General features: G+C 44.5%; 1 protein-coding gene and 1 long non-coding RNA gene across 8 annotated transcripts in view; one reads left to right on the forward strand and one right to left on the reverse strand.

The window, feature by feature from the left end:
* Nucleotides 1–19,885, forward strand: part of Fam194c (family with sequence similarity 149 member C) — a 47,433-nt gene that overhangs the window by 18,406 nt on the left and 9,142 nt on the right. For all 4 annotated transcript variants that reach the window (XM_087658812.1, XM_087658814.1, NM_001134623.2 and 1 more), the window contains 5 exon segments: nucleotides 678–798; nucleotides 4,721–4,852; nucleotides 8,899–9,022; nucleotides 10,287–10,533; nucleotides 18,977–19,280. In XM_087658812.1, the coding sequence (XP_087514938.1) occupies nucleotides 678–798; nucleotides 4,721–4,852; nucleotides 8,899–9,022; nucleotides 10,287–10,533; nucleotides 18,977–19,280 (928 nt within the window).
* Nucleotides 1–19,885, reverse strand: part of LOC102554857 (uncharacterized) — a 65,468-nt gene that overhangs the window by 8,804 nt on the left and 36,779 nt on the right. The gene's annotated exons all lie outside the window — the stretch shown is intronic.

Genomic DNA, 19,885 nt, shown 5'->3' on the forward strand with positions numbered 1-19,885 from the left:
GCCTCCGCAGGATACAACTCAGTGACTACCTTCCACTCCCTAGGCCTTGCCTCCTGCCTTTCATCACCTCCTAATGATGCCAGTGTATTATGAACCCGTCAAAGGGTTAATCTGCTGCTTAGGACAGAGCCCCGAAGAACTGCTCATCTCTGAAAGCACAGATAGACCCAGAGGCACGAACCACTAATCTAGGCATTTCCAAGTTACTCAAGTTGACATTTCAGGTTAACCATCATGCATGAGGTCTCTAAAGTACAGCACATACTCTCGACAGCTAGGAGCTGATTTTGTCTGACTTTTCATATGCAGTTTTTTGGAAGAAGTGACTTCCTTTCATGTTTGCATGCTCTAGCTCACATTTTGTTACCATTATACCAGGCTTCTGGACTACAGAAAAAAAATTAGATTTCCATCTTTTGGGTTTCACTTGAGCCCTTCTCCACAGATACCCCCACTAGCATCGGTTGGTGTTAATAGTCAGACCACAGTGAGTGGAAAGGTAAAGCCATTCACAGGAGTCTTCAGACTCTTCCATTCTCCTCATCAGATTGTTTATGTCAGGTAACCTTTCTTTCAGACCAGGACCGACTCTCCCAGCCCTGCCTCTCTGTAGCCTGTAGTGAAGAAGGGGTTCTCTCAGGGCCTATAATACTTTCTGTCTTTTGTGGGTCTCCCAGCTGTCCATACGTCTTGGTTTTGGATGAAGAAGGTGGGATCACAAATGACCAAAAGGGCTACATAGTCCACAAGTGGAGCTGGGCCAGCAAGACCGAGACATTGCTCTCTCTGGAGTACAAGGTACATGGGCAGCATGGTAGGGGCGGCTTCCACAGACTGCTCAGCACTGACAGGAAGCACTGCCCCCTGTCAGACAGCACTGCCCCCTGGACCACCTGGTCCTGTTCAGAGGTTGTGAGACAGTCAACAGTAGTCCACAGTAGGTTCACTAGCTCTTCACTAGCCTGTAACAACTGTAGGCTACTGTACTGATCCTCCATGGCAACCTCCTTCCCACTGGAGTTTTGATTTTATTGTAAAATATCCTTCATTTTATGAAGTATCATTTATGGTGGTTGAAAGCTTTACTTTTAATACTTTATTTTTTTTACTTTCTTAGAAATTTTATTACTTTATGTTGTAGAAAACTGGCTATTGCTGAAGAACCAGTACTTGAAAAGTTAGAGAACTCAAGTTCATTTTATCCTAGCTGGCCTAGACTGAGCTCACGCTCTGCAAATCCAGCTGCTCACTGTAGAGTTTGTTGTTGATGATGATGATGTTGTTTTACAATTTGTGTAGACTGTGCATCGGTTTTGAAATTTCCTGCCCACTACATGGTCATTTTCAGGCAGTTTGCATTTTATGACCATGGAGGGGAAATGTCACTGCACTTAAGCTTGTTTACAGAAGCAAGCATTATGGGTCTCAGAACACTCTACCTTCAGGAAGCAGGGCTTCTCTAGAAAGACAGCTAGTAGGGCCAGCAAGATCACAAAAGAACTTGGCATGCTTCTGCCAGAAGTCAGCCTTTAACTCATCTGTCTCCATTTCTCTATAACACATAGGACACAATTGTTATTCAGCTATCAGAGTTCACAACAGTCACTTGACTAAGTAGGGAGCATATTTAGTAAAGGTACAACATGTATTTCTTTTCGTGTGTGTGTACATGTGTACATGAGGCACACACATGGTCATGAGTTCAGTGCCAGCCTGTCTGTATTATTGCCACAGATAGGCATTACTGTGCAGCAACTTCCTCCAAATTAAAGCACTGTCCTGGAGGGAGGACAGAAGCTCCTAATACTTAGGAAATAAGCAAGCTTTCAAGTTCAGGGAAGCCAGAACCTATGATTCACAGGGCCCCTGCCTAGAGTATATAAGAGAGAAATGACTTTGGGGAGGAGACTCTCAAACCAACTGAACTGTCCGGAGTGACGCTGGAATTTGCTAGCTACCTGCAAGCTGTTTAGAAAACAGCAAAGGTCACATGCAGAGGTGAGGGGACAACTTGCAGGAGTTGGTTCTCTTCTACCACCTGAGTCCCAAGGCTTGAATTCGGGTTGTCCATCTTGGCAGCGTGTACCTTGACCCACTGAGCTTTCTCGCTGACCATATAGCTTTTTTAAAAATAGTGCCCATTGCATGACTTTGCTGAGAAGATGTGACCAAATGTCTGCTCACTCTAGAAAGGGCATTAACACATGACCAAAGAAACATTCCTACCTCAGTCTGGCTTGACAGACAAACTAATTTATTGGAGTTACTTACCAATGTATGAGTGAGAGAGTTACTTAAAAAACTGAAGGGCTTGAAAGCAGCTAGCTGGATTATCAAACAGCCATCCCTGGTGTGGGTGATAGGCCACCAAGGATGTATCCCTAGGGTTTTCTACACAGCTGGCAGGTAGCTGGCAAAACCTGCGTCACTCCAGACAGCTCAGTTGGTTTGAGAGTCTCCTCCCCAAAGTCATTTCTCTCTTATATACTCTAGGCAGGGGCCCTGTGAATCGTAGGTTCTGGCTTCCCTAAACTTGAAAGCTTGCTTGTTTCCTAAGTAGTAGGAGCTTCTGTCCTCCCTCCAGGACAGTGCTTTAATTTGGAGGAAGTTGCTGCACAGTAATGCCTATCTGTGGCAATAATACAGACAGGCTGGCACTGAACTCATGACCTTCCTGCTCAGTCTCCTGATTGCTAGAATTGTAGACATATATCATGATGTCCAGATATTTAGCACTGTTCCTTATCCTGGAGCTGCCCAGCAAAGGTCTATGCAGTCAGAAGCAGCCTGCAATAGAAGGTGGCCTGTGATTTATAACAAGAAGTGATGATGTATGCTTTAGAGATGATGGTAGGGAAAATTCTAGATAAAATGGAAGAACATTATTCCTAAAGGCTTTGTGTGGGGTCTGGTGTGGTATCGCTTAAGAGTTTCTATGTTCTCCTGTAAAGGAAAGAGGACATAAGGTGGGGTTATCAGGCTCTGGGTAGTTCATATGTTGTCTTTTTTGTTTTTCTAAGATTTATTTATTTTATGTATATGAGTACACTGTAGTTGTCTTTAGACACACCAGAAGAGGGCATCAGATCTCATCATTTCACAGTTGGTTGTGAGCCACTATGTGGTTGCTGGGAATTGAACTCAGGACCTCTGGAAGAGCAATCAGTGCTCTTAACCGCTGAGCCATCTCTCCAGCCCCAATAACAAGTTTTTAATAACACTTTGCACATATATATTAGTATGGCCTGTACAGTTTTAGATGTACTGATTTGACTCAGTGGAATAACTGTCTGGGACCTATAATTTGGTTCCTGACCCGAGACAAGAATTTGGAGAGAACAGACATGTCAGATAGCAAATAATCTCATAAGAAGAAGAACCTTGACTGAGTTTGTAGAGCATCTGTATTGTGGGCTTTAAGAGAGGGCAAATACCCAGGGAGCAGGACAATAGATAAGTAACAGTGGTACTGTGCTAAGCCTTATGCATATTTTGGTCCGAGAAGGATGCCCAGCACCCTCAGAGAGTAGCTCTATTATTATATCTAGACTGAGAAGATAATTGACTTCCCTATAACTGCCCAATTGATAAAATTCAAAACTGGAATAGAATCTGACCATTCAGCAAAGCTGGAGTTCCTGATGACATCCCTGTTCCAGTTTCTCTAGATGAGGAGTGGGTAGTTTCTTTTAAGTAAGTGTGATCAGCAAGTCTGAAGATATCCAGAGACTTGGCACATCATGGACTATTATTGTCTGTGGCACACATGGGCCAGATCCAGATGATTGAGTACATGAGGTAGAGATGTCTCAATGATGAGACAGTGAGGCCCTGACTACTGGGCCAACATCTGGACTAACAAAAGAAGGAGCAGAGAAGAGAGCTCTCTTGAATCAGAACAGCCTAGGGGCATATCTGTAGGTAAAGAGATGTTGTAGACTGGAGCCCAGAAGACTGGGAGGAACACAGTGGTGGAGGATTGCATGCTCTGTGGCCTTGCATAAATAATGCTTAATGCTCAGGACTGGCAAACTGTCGAGAAGTAAACAGGCTGCTCTGCTCTCCATGTCTGAACCATCCTCTCCTGAGAGGCAGGAGCATTTATGACATAGAAAGACTCCCCTGCCATTAAAAAATGTCCTTTGGTCAAGTGGTAGTGATGGCACACACCTTTAAACCCAGCACTCTGGAGGCCGAGGCAGGTAAATCTCTCTGAGTTTGAGGCCATCCTGGTCTACAGAGCAAGTTCCAGGATAGCCAGGGCTATATAGAGAAACCCTGTCTTGAAAAACCAAAACCAAAAACTATCATTTGAACTGAACAGCAGCTCCATATTTCATGCTGAAGAGTCTGGGATTCAGGGAGATGGAACAGCTTACTAGCAGAACAAGATTCAAGTTAGTTGGTGCCTGAGTAGTTGCAGCTGTCTGATCCTGCACCCACAAGGTATTCCAGTGTGTCTACAGGACTCAAGCTGACTCCCCTGACTGGCACAGTGCTTTGCAACTGTTTCAAGAGTGAGTTGGAAGAGAAAAAACAGAAATTGCTGACTTTTCTCAGTAAATCTCCAAAAGGGCATGGGTATTCTGTCTTCTCTATGAAAGTTAGATTCTGGCATAAGACCCAGAAAGCTTACACATCTCAGCCCAAGCTAAACTGAGTTTGTGCCTTGGGCTAGGAAGAAGCAGAGATCCACGAGTGCTGACTTCTCTATCTGCAGGTGAATGAACAAATGAAGCTAACAGTCTTGGGGCAGGACTCTATCTCTGTCACCTTCACCTCCATGAATGAGACGGTAACACTCAGTGTGTCGCCCAAAAGCTGTCCCCATACCGTGCTGCACGACAAACGGGTAAGGCAAAGTGGATGAGTAGGGCAGAGCATGTGGGGCATCTAGCTGTGACTCGGGGTGTCTCAGCAGAGCTTACCATGCCAGGGCATTCTCCTGCTACGTTGTAGGCAAGGCTCCTCCATGTCCCCACGCTTAAGCAGCTATGAATGGACATTTCTCAGAAAAAGGTGCTGTGTCTGAACTGAACACACATACACATTCTGCTTGTCTCTTACTCCTTGAACAGCACACAGTGAAGCAATGACTGGTGTAGGACTCTCATTGTACTAGTTTGCCAGGCAATCTAGAGATAGCTAAAAGACACAGGGCATGGGTGTAGGAAATGGTGAACCCTACGCCAAGGGACTTGAATAAGTTGAGGTATCTGTGGAGATGTTCACATTTGTGAGAATATAGACCCCATAAGCGGAGAGATGGCTGTGCTTTCCCATTATTTTTTGAGAGGATAAAGATACAATAGAACCTTTTTAAGTCCAATCTTTCCATTCATTGGTCCAACTGTGGCCTGGCTAAAACAACATCATAGAACAGATAGAGTAAATGAATAAGATGCCATCCCTAAACTTTGAGGTGTCCAAAAGACAACACTTGGCATGGAAGTGAGACTGGGCTAACCGAGAGCTCGTGTGAACAGGGCAGATCACTGTAATTCACCTGTTAAAATCATTGCTGGGGGGGCTGGGGATTTAGCTCAGTGGTAGAGCGCTTACCTAGGAAGCGCAAGGCCCTGGGTTCGGTCCCCAGCTCTGAAAAAAAGAACCAAAAAAAAAAATCATTGCTGGGATTGGTTCCTAGAACAAGAGGCAGTTTGCCCAGTGCCAGTCCCTGTTTTCACTTGTCCACCTGCAGGAATTACAAACAGTATTGTTTTTCCCTCAGTGGCATCCTGGCTGAATGAGCAATTCTAAGGACCTGACCAAGGTGTTCTTAAGCTATGGGACATTACCATAGCATGTCATCAACTCTCAGGCCCTCAGACACAGCTGACTACTTTGTGGTTACACAGAGACATGGGGCAGGCATTCATTGTAGATCCTCACTATATGATCCTCACTGCACAATTTCTCTTTCATTAATTTATTAAATAATTCAGCAAACATTTATTAGCTCTAACAGTATGTCGTGGTAGCTGCTGGAGATGTAGAAATGAGTCTTGTTTCTAGTCTGGACCTTTCAGTCTGGCAGAAGGGATGAAGAACACATACTAGGTAAGAGTCCAGCCTGGTCACGCCATGCAACAGAGGTGTATGGGAGCTGCAGACACGAGGAAAGCTGTTTACCAAAGCTCTCATAGAAACACCAAGGACACTCAGGTGCCTGTGAGCTCAGACTACACAGTGGCAAGGATTATAACTACAGCGGGCTTAGGTACAGTACTGAGTATTTAATAGCACATGGGAGTCTAGTCCTTCCCTAGCAAAAAGAAAGTGAGAGAGGAAGGAAGCACAGATGGCAGGCACGTAGGCTAGATGAATGAACGTGCTGTGATGAGTAAGCCTGCATGGTGCCTCTCATGTCCACTGGTCCCAGATTCTTCTAATGGTCATTGTTAATGTATACTATGTCTGATAATCTCTTAGTGTTTTCTGAGGACATGACGTAAGCAACCTAAAGACCAGAGGAGCTGAATGAAATGACTCTCAAGTCTGTGTGCTCACATGCACTCTCGGCCTGGGAAGACTAAGTAATTCAAGTGGAATTTGGCCTTACTTTAGTGCACCTGTAGTGAGCCAGAACTAGAAGCTCATGCTGTACTGCCCAAGCTGGCAGACACAGTACCAGTCACACAAGGCTGTTGAACCTTCGAAGTGCAAGGAGCACAAATTGATTTGAAATCTCAGTAAAAATACATCCTGTGTTTCAAAAATTTAATGAGAAGAGAATGCAAAATTTCTCAGTAATTGCCAATTTTTTATTGTAAGCTAAATGATCATTGTAAATATACTCGAGAAAATAAATATATTATTAGAATTAACTGTACGTTTAGGATGTTTTGAATATGGCTGCCAAGCATTAAGCTAGCTTGCATTGTATTTCTGCTATACTGTGCTAAATATTGAGGGTAGGTCTCCATCAAGGGTCTCACAAAGGCCAGTCTGACAGGAAGTAGAAGGATGACAAGTTATTTAAAATGACACAATAACTCAAGGAACATGACTATCTTGGGGACATTCAACACAGGGATAAACAGGCTGATGCGTTAAAATAGCCTCAGAAAACATGTTGCATTATAGATGACACACACTAGTAATGGAGGAAGCTGACTTGCCAAAAAAGCATTGTCTGTAATTGCTTCTATTTAAAAAGGCACAGTGTCTTCTATAATGTATATTTATAACTAGATGAACAGAAACAAATGAAAATAAATGTAATAATTTCCTGTGAGCAATGGGATTTCCAAACTTCATCCTGAAAAACAAGGTTCAGCGTTTCAAGTTATTTTTGCATGAACTCCCAACTCAGATATCTGGTCATCTTAGATCCTTGGGACTGGCAGTTTCAAGGACAAAGACAACTTTCAGAGCATTGAGTCTCCCAGGTTAGGAAGAGACCCCAGGCCCTCGGTCCAGGCACTTTCCTGGTATAGGAAAGTTTCCCTATCTATATAGTGATGTGTAAAGGCCAACCCAACTTTAACTCTGTCCTGGGATTTTCAGCCTTTTCAGCCACAGATCGCTTGTTTGGCTCTGGTTCTGTGAAAATGCATGGCTACCTAGAAAGTCTGGGACTCGGGGAGGATAGTATCTCTGTCACTGGGAAGCTTGTTTAAGTGGTTTCCCCAGACACCCATCCCAGGGAGAGCCACCTATCATAGTGACAGGCAGAATGGCAGCCCCAGCTTTTACAGCCCTGAGGCTCAGCTCCTCACTAAATATTTCTATGTAGGCAGCACTTTGGAAGCGAAGTGATGCTTTGGCTTAAATGCTTTATTAGCCCATAGCACTGCCTTGGATCCTTTTTGGAATCAGTGTGGATATAAATTACAAGTAAATAAATAAAATTAGCCCAGCAGTAGCGACTGGCCTGCTCAGAAGAATGACTCAGGCTTTGCTAGTAACTGGAGCCATCCTTCATGGGGGTTCTTACCAGCTTAGCCCTTGTCCTGATCATTCTTCTACTCCTCCTCTGACTAACTCCACCTGAGGCTTAAAGTTCACAGAGGGAAACGTCTCATACTTTCACTCTGCTAGGTAAGCAATAGAAAAGGCATAGAACCTACTCTTCAGGAGCCAAGTTTAGGGATAAAAGAAGTGGGAAAATGAACAAGACCCCAGGCAGACATGATGGGGACAGGGAGATGTGGGTGTTTAGTAGAAACGTTCAATAGCTTTGGCTATTCAGAGCAGCATCTTTGGAAAGTGAGACTAGCACACAGAAGCCTACTGGAAACAACTGCATTGAGGATTAGGGCAGAGAGAGGTGAACTTCAGGGAAGCTGATGCAAAAAGTATCTGGGATACCACAGGAAGTCCTGAAGCCAAATGACCCTTCAGAGTAGCCCCAATTCCAGGTGAGAGCCTGGCCCTTTATGATGTGGATGACCTGCTGGTCTCTGTAACCTTGGCCAGCTTGGCTTTTCAGCTAGGAGTTGTCCAGAACCAGTACTCTGGTGACTGACCAAGCAGAAGGATTCTAAACTGCTTATGCACTACTGTCAGTGACACTCCAGAGGAGCCTTTGTCTATCCAGCCATTCACAAAGCAATAGCATTTACTGAGTACCTTCTGCATGAAATCAAAGGACATGAGACCCAGTCCTTACCTCCCCAAAGCTTGCAGTGTAGGGGGACAGAACAAGTATGCCCAATCACTTAGTTAAGTGCTAACTTACCTTGCAGTCACACAACACAGTGGAGTCAGAGAAGCCCTCTCCAGTAGGATAGGTCTGGCCCAGTGTGCTGAAAGGACTAGGTGAAGAGAAGCAGAGATGTGTTTTAGGCAGAAGGAACAGCCACTTAACCTTCAGAGCAGTCAGTCCTGCTGAGCAGGCAGATAGCTCCCTGAGGGCAGGGGCCCACTGCCCCCAACCCCTTTGCCTCTCTCCAGCCAGTTCGCAGAATCAGCACCATTGATGAAAAGGTGTCCAAGATAAACAGAGGCCTGGTTGAGATCAAGAAGCGGTTTCAGAAGACTGTGATTCAGTTTATGAACTCTGTGCTGCTGGCAGCAGGTAAGGGCAGACAGATGCATAGGCCTACTAGGAAGCCTCTCAAATCTTGGGTCACATGTCTCAAAGTTCAGTCTTTTTCACCTCTTGAGCCTCAGCTTTCTAAGAGGTAGAGACACCCAGTATTTTCTAAGAGGACACACAGCTGGGACTATGAATGGAGATAACTTTAATTTCCAAGCTCTCCTGCTATGTGTTTTTAGTGTCTCCATGCAATTATGTTATTTTCCTATCTCTCACAGACTTTGTGCATCCCTCTGTGTCCTTTCTGCTTTGTCCCTTATGCCCTCTGTCATCCTTTACAACTGGGGCTTACTGCTCCTCTGTGGATGACCTCAGAAGAGAAAAATCTAGTCCCTTTACAAGACTGTCACTGCTAGACACAGAGCACTCTCAGGCCCCATATGAGAAGCTTCAGGAGCCTTCCATATCTGTGGTCTCCACTCTGCTTAGTCCTTGGGAGCAAGGTGCTACTATCTCCTAGCTGGGGCTGCAGCCATGCTCCCCACACAGCTTCTACAAGGAGTCCCTCTCTTGCAGCAGAGACTTAGTTCAACGGTGCCTTTCCTTTGTGAGCCTTCCTTGACTTTCCTCCCAAAGTGAGGCTCCCCACCTCTTTCTGGTGGTTCCCATGGCTGTTCTAAAAGATCTCTACACTGCTCTAGTTATAAATCTTGTTACTCAGTCTTGTGAATATCCCCTTGTTTTTCCACCCCCTTTGTCCTCTGTCACAAGTTCTCAGCGGCAAAGGGACTATCTTGGGCTGTCTTTATGCCTAGCATCCATTTTGTAAATGCTTGCTAGGTGAATGAAGGAACAATAGGTCTCTGACCTCAGAAATTTCTACTGGACCAAGTAGAGAAGACAAGATAGAAAAACCTAAAACTCCCATAACACGGCAAAGAAGAGGACGAAGTCAGCTCAGTGTAGAGACCTGAGAGATTGTATTCTCAGGGAAGGGAACACGAGGTGGACCTGACCTTACTGTGGAATACTGTAGAGATCACAGAGCTCACAGGGCATCTGGGGAAAGTAAGATTGAAGCTGGGTCTTGCAGAACAAGTAGAAATAAGATGTGTTCATTCATGCTGACTGCTGAGTAGGGCAGTGTGTTAGATGCAGAGCAAGGCAGACTGGACAGGAGGCAGTGAGGGTTAGTGGGTGTGAGCTAAAATAGACTCCAGTAGTCCAGGTGGTAGGAGCCAAGAAGCAGAGTCAGAACTGACCTTGTAGTTTGAGAAAGTAACCACAGCATTCCTGTTGACAGGTCTGTTCACCTTAGAGTATCCCTCCCCAAAAAAAGAAGACATAGAAGCTACTCGGGTCAAGTTGAAATCCGGGTCTAATCAAGATAAGATGCGGAATGCAACTTTACACCAAGGAGAAACCGTTACACGAACCCAGCCAGCCCGACCAGACTCCATAGTTGAGGACACAGTGAAGGAGGAATATGTACCCCCATCCTTGATCCGTACTCGAAAGAAGAGCAGCAAAGTCCCTGTCAAAGTCTCAAGGTTGGCTTAGCCCTTCATTTCTTCTGTAAAGTCATGGGACTCGATGGGCAGTGCAGATGCGGGGGAACCGCACAAGCCCCTCCCTCTGTAGCTCCAGTTCTAGGGGTGGAGAAGAATAGGAGACAAATAGGTGCTTAAGTGATATCTTTTATTTTTGAACATTGATTGTGTGTGTGTGTACACGCATATGAGTGCACACACAGCATGGGATAAAGGTGGAGACCAGAGGACACCTCAGGGGAATGGGTTTTCTCCTCACTGTGTGGGTTCCAGAGCTTGAACTTGAGTTTTCAGGCTTGGTCACAAGAACCTTTTTACTTGATAAGCCATCTCACTGGCCCCAAAATGATGCCATTTCAGGTGGCGGCAGGGCTAATAAGAAAAGCTTTCAGTACACTGTGTCATAATAGGGACTGCTCATGGGCCAGACCTACCCTGGCTGCCTAATTTTTATCAATTTTTAAGTACTTTGTGGAAAACCAAAAGAAGGCTGTTTTATGACATATGAAATGAGGGGAAACTCAATAGTATTCTTGGACAATATTCTGGTGGAGCACACTCACCTGTCATTTTCTACCCTCCATAGCTGCTTTCCCAGAGCATGGAAATGTTAAGTCGTTCTGACAGAGCCCATCGGGCCTCTGAAGGCTGGGATAGCTACTGTCTAGTCCACTGTAGAAAAGACTAACCCATTTCTGGAACAGAGTGATTGGGAGTAGGCTGGTAAGGCTACCTTCAATCAGTGTCAGGAAAACTGTTGTAAAGTGGTATTTAAAGGGATGGGGGAAGGATGAGAGACAAGCAGAAGGCAGTTCCTGGGGACAAGAACCAGCTCAGTGTGTGCACGCTGGGAAGATCAGTGTGGCTGGGTGCTACAAAGGGGCTGGTGAGATGGCCCCACATAGTAGGAGAGAACTGACTCCTAAAAGTTGCACTTCACATCTTCACACATGTGCTGTGGCACAGACATATATACACGATTAGTGCTGTAGTGAGAAGTTTGGAAGTTTGGTTTCTTTTGAAACACAGAAATATTATGTTTTTGTTAATCCCTGGTGTGGGATGCGGGGCTGCTTCAGCTTGTCCACAGCTGCTGACTGTGATTTGCCTCACGCTCTGGTGGAGAGTTTCTGTGGTTGTGTGATGTCTGGCATTCTGGGGACTTTTCAGAGGGTGCACAGATGCTAGGCCCTGAGAGTGGGGCAAGCTTTTGGTTGGACATTGGTTGCGGTTTGTTAAGTAGTCATGCACAAAGGAAAAACAACAGGAAGGAAATAGGTAACTGGACTCAGCAAGAAGAACTCTAATGATAACACTGCCCTCTTTTCCTCTATCCTTGCTTCTCTCCTATTTAGCATTAGGGGCTTGAAAGGGTAGAAAGTAGGTGGAGAAGGGTGGAAGAAAAAAGCCACAAAGTAGCCAAAAAGACGGCTACACAATGTAATTTTAAAAATCTGGTTTTTAAAAGAATGAAGCCATGATATGAGTTGAGAACAGTAGGAGATTGATCAAGGTGGCTTGTTATTCTAGAGATGCCATTCCACATGTAGAAGGAAACGCAACAGATTTATCTATTTTTTAAAGCTTAAAAATATGTATATTTTGGGGCTTGTAAGATGTTTTAGCAGGTAAGGGCCCCTGTCATCAAAATGATTACCTAAGATCAATCCCTAGGAACTTACATGATAGAAGAGAACTGAGTCCTACAAGTCGTCCTCTGATCTCCAGGTGCATGTATGCCAGGGCACATGCATGCCCACAAAATAAATAGATGGGTATATTTAAAGTAATATTCTAAAATATGAATTTTTCACAAAATAACGAGAAAATTCTAATCAGATGGCTCAAGTGCACAGACCCTCTAGCCACCAAATCAGGAAGACCCTTACCTAGAAATCCTCTATGCCAATTTCAGTTTCTGACTCCTTCTTCCCAAGACCAAACACTATGAGCACCACAGATTAGCTTCTGTTTTAATTTTGTTTAATGGTTGTATATGGTTGGTTTTCTTGGAGTGTGGCTTTTTTTTACCCAGTATTATGATTTGAGGTTTACTCATTCTTTCTCATCACCATATAACAACTTATGATGTGATCACGCCGGAGACCACACATACTAATGTTATAGGTGTTCGGTTCCTCACACTTTTGTGCTGCCAAATTGTGCAATTTTATGTGATTGGCAAATGTTAAGGTTTGTAAAGCTGCTGAAATTGTGAATGTGTATGTATGTATGTATGTGTGTATGTGTGTATGTATGTATGTATGTATGTATGTATGTATATGTATGTGTCTGTGTATGTATAGTGGCATATGCACATTTGCTGGGGGCGGTATTGAATGTCATCATTGAGTGCTCCATCACACTCTCTGCCTTTTTTCCTTGGCACAGGGTTTTTCACTGAACTTAGACTTCATCTGGCACCCAGCAAGCTCTAGCAATCCTGTCTCCACTCACTCAGAGCTTGTGGTTATAGGAGTGTGTGGCCATGTCTTACTTTTTATTTATGTGCTGAGGATTTGAACTCAGGTATTCATGCTTGTGCAGCAAACACTCTTACCCACTGAATCATTTCCCAACCCCTAGATTATGTTTCATATACCACAGCTATTTTGAAATTATTTTGTATAAGGTATGTGTTGAAATTTGTTTTGCACATGGCTATATAGTTGTTTCTTCAATATTAAAGAAAAAAGAGATCCTTTTCTTCATTCACTTCTCTTTGTACTTCTCCCACAGACCCCCTCCCCAAGACAGGGTCTCTTTGTGTAACCTTGACTGTTCTGGAACTCGCCCTGTGGCTAGGCCAGGATGGCCTTGAAATCGGAGATCTGCCTGCCACTGCCTCCTGAGTGCTGGCATTAAGATATGTGCCACCACTGCCTGGCTGTCTTTGCACCCTTCTAAAGAAAGACAGTGAGTCTATCTATGTGGGTCTTTTTTTATATTACATTCTGTCAATATAATTACATGACTTTCAAATATTGAAACAGCCTTGTATTTCTCGATAACCTTCACTCTGTTATAAAGTATTTGTCTTCCCTGTATTGCTGGGTACATCATGCTAAAATTTTGTTGAAGACTTCTGCATATGTACTTGTGAGGTTATTCCTGTGTAGTTTTTTTTTGTTTTTGTTTTTTGTTTGTGAAGTTTTTAATGTTATTGTCTGGCTTACCAGAACTGGCTTACTTAAACTAATTGTGAAGCATTTGTGTTTATTTACGTTGAATCCAGGTCTCTTCCTTTAAGTGTTTGTTAGGATTTACCACGAAACAGTCCTACTCAAGGTCTCCTTTGTAGGTAGCTTTTAAAGACAAAGTTGTTCTTATAAATATAGAACTGGTTAGGCTACTTGCTTTTTCTTGAATGAGCGTTTAGCAGTTTAGGTCTCTAAGGGAATTGGTCATCCAAGTCAGAGTCTAGTTTTCCCCCAGGACATCCTTTGGAAAACTTGTGTTTACTGGTGTGTGTGAATACTCACTTGTACCACAGCATACAAGGAAAAGTCAGAGAACAGGTAGAATCTTGCTGAAGTAGGCTCTTTCTCCAGGATTAATATCAGGCTGCCAAGCTGTGGTAGGTGCCTTTACTGGCTGAACCCCGTGTGCCCCTTCCTGATGTCTGCAGCATCCCTCATGGTGTCTCCTCAGCTCTCACTTTTTGCTTTTATGTGTTTAGGACTCACTGTTCCATGCATGCTGATATAATTAGTGTGTTTCTGGATGGAACAACTTCTCCCCATTATTATATTTGTCGATAATAATTTCTGTTTTATTTTATTACTTATACATGTGTGCATGTATGTGCACATGAGTGCCAGCATTTGTGGAGGATAGAAGAGGGCTGTCAGATCCCCTGGAGCCACTCAGTGTAGCTGCTGTGAACCAAGTGTGGATCTTCAGCAAGAGTAGTACCTGCTCTTAATTACTGAGTGGTCTCTCTAGTCCCTTCCTGTAATGAATTTTTTTACTTACTTTTTCCAGGTATTAGTGTAGATACTCCTGGTTTCTTCTAATTATGATTTGTGTGACGCTTTCTCCCAACCTATCATTTTCAACTTAATTGTATATTTGAATCCAAAATACATCCCTTATGGAGACCATGTATTAAAACATAGATCATGGTGTTATTTATATTTTTATATGTTACTTGTTTACTTGATGTCAGTCTTGCCTCTAAATACAATGAATTGCTTCTCTCATTTTGCTTTCAAGTTTCTCTTTGTGTGTGTGTGTGTGTGTGTGTGTGTGTGTGTGTGTGTGTGTGGTTGTTGTTGTGGTTGTTGCTGCTCTTTGAGACTATACCCCAGGCTAGGCTGAACTGTTTACTTCTATTTTAGCCTGTTGAGTACTGGCTTTTTAGCACCACCTCACACACATTCCTGTCTCTTGACAATTAAATTGTAAACACTGTGAGGAGTGCTTTGTACTGATCTCACTGTTTTCACACTGCCTTCCTCTTCTCCTTGCTGCTGAGACACACTGCAGAGTTTGCTTTTCAGCCCTGTGCGTTCAGCTCTAGTTTACCTTTTGTACTTCCTGTCTCTCTGATAGCCGCTATTTGATGAGACACTGTTCTTCTGGGTTCCCTAGTTCTTGTTTCGTAAGTTGCTTTGAGTCTATCTAAAAGTCAACTTAAGCCCCCTTTCTAGGAAGTCCAATGTCTAAGTTTCCTAAGGAGCAGTTTCTATTTATAATTCCTTTGAATATTCCTCATAACCTGTTCTTTAACTGATTATTCTAAATGTGGAAGCTGTGGGAGAGCACTGTTTCCCTGGGGTTCTTTGTGCCAGGTTTGTTTAGTAACTTTATGAACCCTTTCTGCAAGGGCTGTTTTTTACTGTGAAGTCTTGAGGTCTGCACTCGGTCAGCCTGGTGGCCAACTGCTGGCTTAGTACAGAGCACCAGAAGCTAACGCTGCCCCAGACAACTCTGTGTTGGGACATCGTTACTCTGAGCCTGCCCAGGCTGCCACAGCTGTGTGTCAACTTTCTTACTCAACTTGCACAGTTCCAGAGGAGAAGAGGAGGCTGCTCTTGGGCTTCTCCCCAGCCTGACATGTAGATCCTTCAGTGTTCTTGAGAGACTTTAAAGCCTCCATTTTGCCATCTACCTAGCTCCTCCCAGTTCTTTTTTTTTTTTTTCAATATGCTGGCTTTTTTCCTTTTTAAAGTCTGTACCCATGTGTTTTCCTTTTACAAGCAGTCATGTCTGACTTTTTTTTTTTTTTGCCTTTGCATGTGTTCTAGTTAGGTCTCATTGCTGTAACAAGCACTGACCAAAATAAAATTGGAGGAGAAAGGGATTTATTTGGCATACAGGTTACAGACTAGACAAGATCAGCAGCAGAGACATCGGAGAAGCACTCCGTACTGGCTTGTTCTCCCTGCTTACTCAGATGCCTCCTTATACAGCCTAACTCCACTTACCTAGAGACGGCACCGGCCACTGGCTTGGCCCTCCCACGTCAGTCAGCAATAAAGCAAACACCCAGACATGCTCAGGCCACAGTGATGGGGCAATTTCTCATCTGAGGTTTTCTCTTCCCTTCTGTCAAGTTGACAGATGAAACTGACTATGATAAGTGCTTTCAACAAATATTTGCTGGAGTTGCTCAAAGCAGATCCTGAGCTCAACCCTTAGACAGCCTCACAGCCATAATTCCTAGAGCCTGATCCACATTCCCCACCTCATAACAGCACAAGAAGAAGAGTGGTAGAGAAGACAGTTGAAACACCTGCTTCCCTGCACCAAAGCTTGGCAGTTTCTCGTTCTTGAGCTTTGCCAAGGTTGGTCTTGGTTGGTTTTAGTCAGCTGTCTGCCAGCCTGCCTGCCTCCATCTTCCTCTAACTTTGCTGCCATCTTTAATGGAAGAACAGTTTTGGTGTTCCTCTCCTGTTACTTTTGGTGACTTCTTTGTTTCTAAAATTTTAAGAACATGTTCTGAATCCTTGTTGGTAAATTGATTGTTCACAACTTTGTCCCCATTTCATCACATATTAAAATGTGTGTGTGTGTGTGTGTGTGTGTGTGTGTGTGTGTGTGTTGATATGTGCTTATCTGCAAGTGTGCATGTGGAGGCTGGAAATTGACTTCAGCGTCTTCCTCTGTTGTTGTCCACCTAACTTTCTGAGAAAAGGTCTTTCAGTAAACTTGGAGTTTAGATAAACTAGCCAGCCAGCAAGGTCTGGGGATCTATCTGTCTCTCCCCAACTCCAGCATTGGAGTTATATATGTGGCCCACAATGTATATGGGTGTCGGGAGCCCAAACTAAGGTCCTATGCTTGAACAAGAACGTCGCTCACTGAGTTGTCTCTCCAGTCCCAAATGTTGACTTTCCTAATCTACACTTGCTCACCACAGCTGGGGCAGAAGCTCCTGCCTAGGAGAATAATAAGAGAATAATTCGTTCTATATGCCACTATTATAAATTGTAAGAAATCGTAGAGTCTATTTCTCCTACATTAAAAGCCTTGAGCACTTTGAATTTACTCTGCTATAAATCATGATGAATAGAATTAACATTTCTCTTGGATGTTTAGATCCTTAAACAAGAGATTCTCTACTCTACTTTTATTATTTATTTGGTGTTGTGGATTAATCCAGGACCTCACATAAGCTAACTGTATGCTACATTGCCGTGCTCTTCCCCTCTCCCCCAAGCAGATGCTCTCACCAACTTCAGTTAGTAAGTATTTACCATTGTTAAAATTCCTCTGAAGAATTATGAATTGTAAGGCTAGGTATGGCAGTGTATGCTGACAGTCCTAGCACCAAGAAGGTTGAGGCAGGAGGATTACCATCAGCTCAAAGCCAGTGTGGGATACCTGCCAAGACCCTACCTCAAAAATAAGTGCGTGGCTGGAGAGATGGCTCTGGTTAAGAGGACCCGCTGCTCTTGCAGAGGACCAGTTTCAGTTCCCAGCACTCACATGGTGGTGGTGGTGGTGGTTTACACTATCTGTAACTTCCAGGGAATCTGATGGCCTCTTCTGTTCACTGTGCACACACATACATGCAAGCAAAACACTCACATTTAAAGTAAAAAGAATATATTTAAAGTGAACTAACAAGTGTTGAATCACAGACCATGCTCTTGTTTGGGGATGACTTGGCTCTAATCGGAAGCCTTGTTTCTTCAAAGACTTCATTGAGCTTGGGCAGACTATTGCCCTCATGGGAAGGGCTTTCTGTATTAACCTGTAAATGGTGATGACTGTTTCTGTCTTGCCTCTGCTGTGGGGTACAAAATTAGCCAAGGTAATGCCTGTCCCATGGGCCACAGATCCTGTAAAATACTGTGTACAATGGTGATCATGAGAGGGAAGATCATAGCAGTACTTTATGTCTAATGGCGCCTGCGTTATGTCAGCACACAGCAGGAGGCTGACAAATGCTGGAGCATTGACTAATCTCTATTGCCTCTTTGTTGGGCCAAGTGCTCTTGTTGTAGTCCACCAATCAAAGAACTGCCAGTAGCTGATCTCTTGGAACCTGCAGTGAGATAGGAAAGTATAATGATAAAAGTAAGAGAAGCCACTGGTGGTGGCAGTGCATGCCTTTAATACCAGCACTCAGGAGGCAGAGGCAAGTGGATTTCTGAATTTGAGTCCAGTCTGTTCTATAGAGAACAGCCAGGGCTATACAGAGAAATGGTGATGATGATGAAGATATGATGATATGACATGATGATGATATATGATATGATACGACTGGATAAATAAAATAAGGGTAATGTATGATATATTAAACAGCAAGAAGGGCTTGAGAGAAGGATAAGGCAGGCAAGAAAGAGTGTTGAGATGGAAACATTCAATGGGGTGCTTAGAAAGTCACTAGGAAGGTGATATTTATTTAAAGGTGGCGAGAGAATAGGTTTGTGGCTCTGGGACAAAAACAATGGCCTACGCAGAAGTCAGTGTGGCCCTAGCATGGTGAGCAGAGTGGAGCACTGGGAAGTGTGAGCAAGAAGCAGGAGCTGGATCTCAAACAGCCTGCCCCTGCCTCAACTGAAAATAAGCTAGAAAGCCCAGGGAGGCTTCCAGAGGCCGAGTCAGATTCTGACAGAATTCCTCAGTGGCTCCAAAAGAGATCAGGGAGGGAAGCCCAAACCCTTAGGCACCACTGAAGAAATAATCAGAGGCTGGGCTATATTGGTGTTAGTGGAGAGCAATCAGATTCTAGGTCTGTCTTAAACTGGGCAAGAGGCTTGTAGGGGGATTGGTGAACAGTCATGAATGGCTCTGAGATGTAAGCTGAGTAACTTGCACATGGGGAAACTGAGGCCTGGAGAGATTAGGGGTCCCTCACACTGTTAGAGGAACTAGACCAGGACCTTCCCATAGCCCAGGCACTGCAGCGGGCATCTTTCTGTATAGAAACAAGAGTGGGGAGGAGTTGAGGCCTTCCCACAGCCTCCCACCACTCTGCTGCTCTTTGTAGAGGGAAGCCCCGAGAGGTGCGCAGCCCTACTAGGTGGGCAGCCTCACCCACTGACTGCCCACTGGTGCTGCGGAGGCTCATTCGCAAGGAAGACATCCGGGCTGGCTGCAAATGTATCGTGAAGGCACCCCTGGTGTCCGACTTGGAGCTGGAGCGCTTCCTGACTGCACCCCGAGACCCCAACCAAGTGCTGGTATTTGGGATAATGTCCAGCCAGAACCCCACCTGCACCGCACAGCTGCAGTGGCTGCTGGATACACTGTATAGCCATCGGCAGCAGGGCCGCTCTTCACCCTGCATCCAGGTTGGTTCAGGGCCATGTGCGAAGGCCTATCACGCTAAGGCCAGGGGGCAGAACCCAAAATGACTTCCACTGTATGAGGATGGGTTGGGTGTCTGGCAGTTCCTTTTCTTTCCAGAGCCTTGGCACACATTCCTCTTTCTGTCTGCAGCATTTTGTCCCATCATCTCTCTTCTGCTCATTCTTCTCCTCCAGGATGAATGTTACCACACTAGGGCCGGTGCTGCTTCTGCCCCTTGAGAGAAGGTCAAAGCACAGCCCTTTTCTTTCAGAGCATTTAGCAGTCTATGGCTACATCTGGTGTGACTGTTCAAGGCAAAGACAATGCCCACCACCCACGTTCTCACAACTCAGTAAATGTCTGTGGGCTGTTCCCGACTGCCCCCAGTGAGTTGGACTTGTGGCAGGGTTTGGATATCTACCTTGGTTCGGCATGAGCCAGCTCCAGTATGGCTGTAGCTACAGTGGGCCCTTGAGAGGGCCATGGCAGGACAGCGCTGGAATGTGTGACTTCTACCTCCTGAGGTCAGAATGAGCCTTTTAGGATACTCAGGGCTTTAGCAGGCAGCTGAGTGTCCCTGGCAGTGGCTTGTGCAGGGACAAGGACA

The sequence above is a fragment of the Rattus norvegicus genome, chromosome 4 (assembly GCF_021556685.1).
Source record: "Rattus norvegicus strain SHRSP/BbbUtx chromosome 4, alternate assembly SHRSP_T2T, whole genome shotgun sequence".
NCBI lineage: Eukaryota > Metazoa > Chordata > Mammalia > Rodentia > Muridae > Rattus > Rattus norvegicus.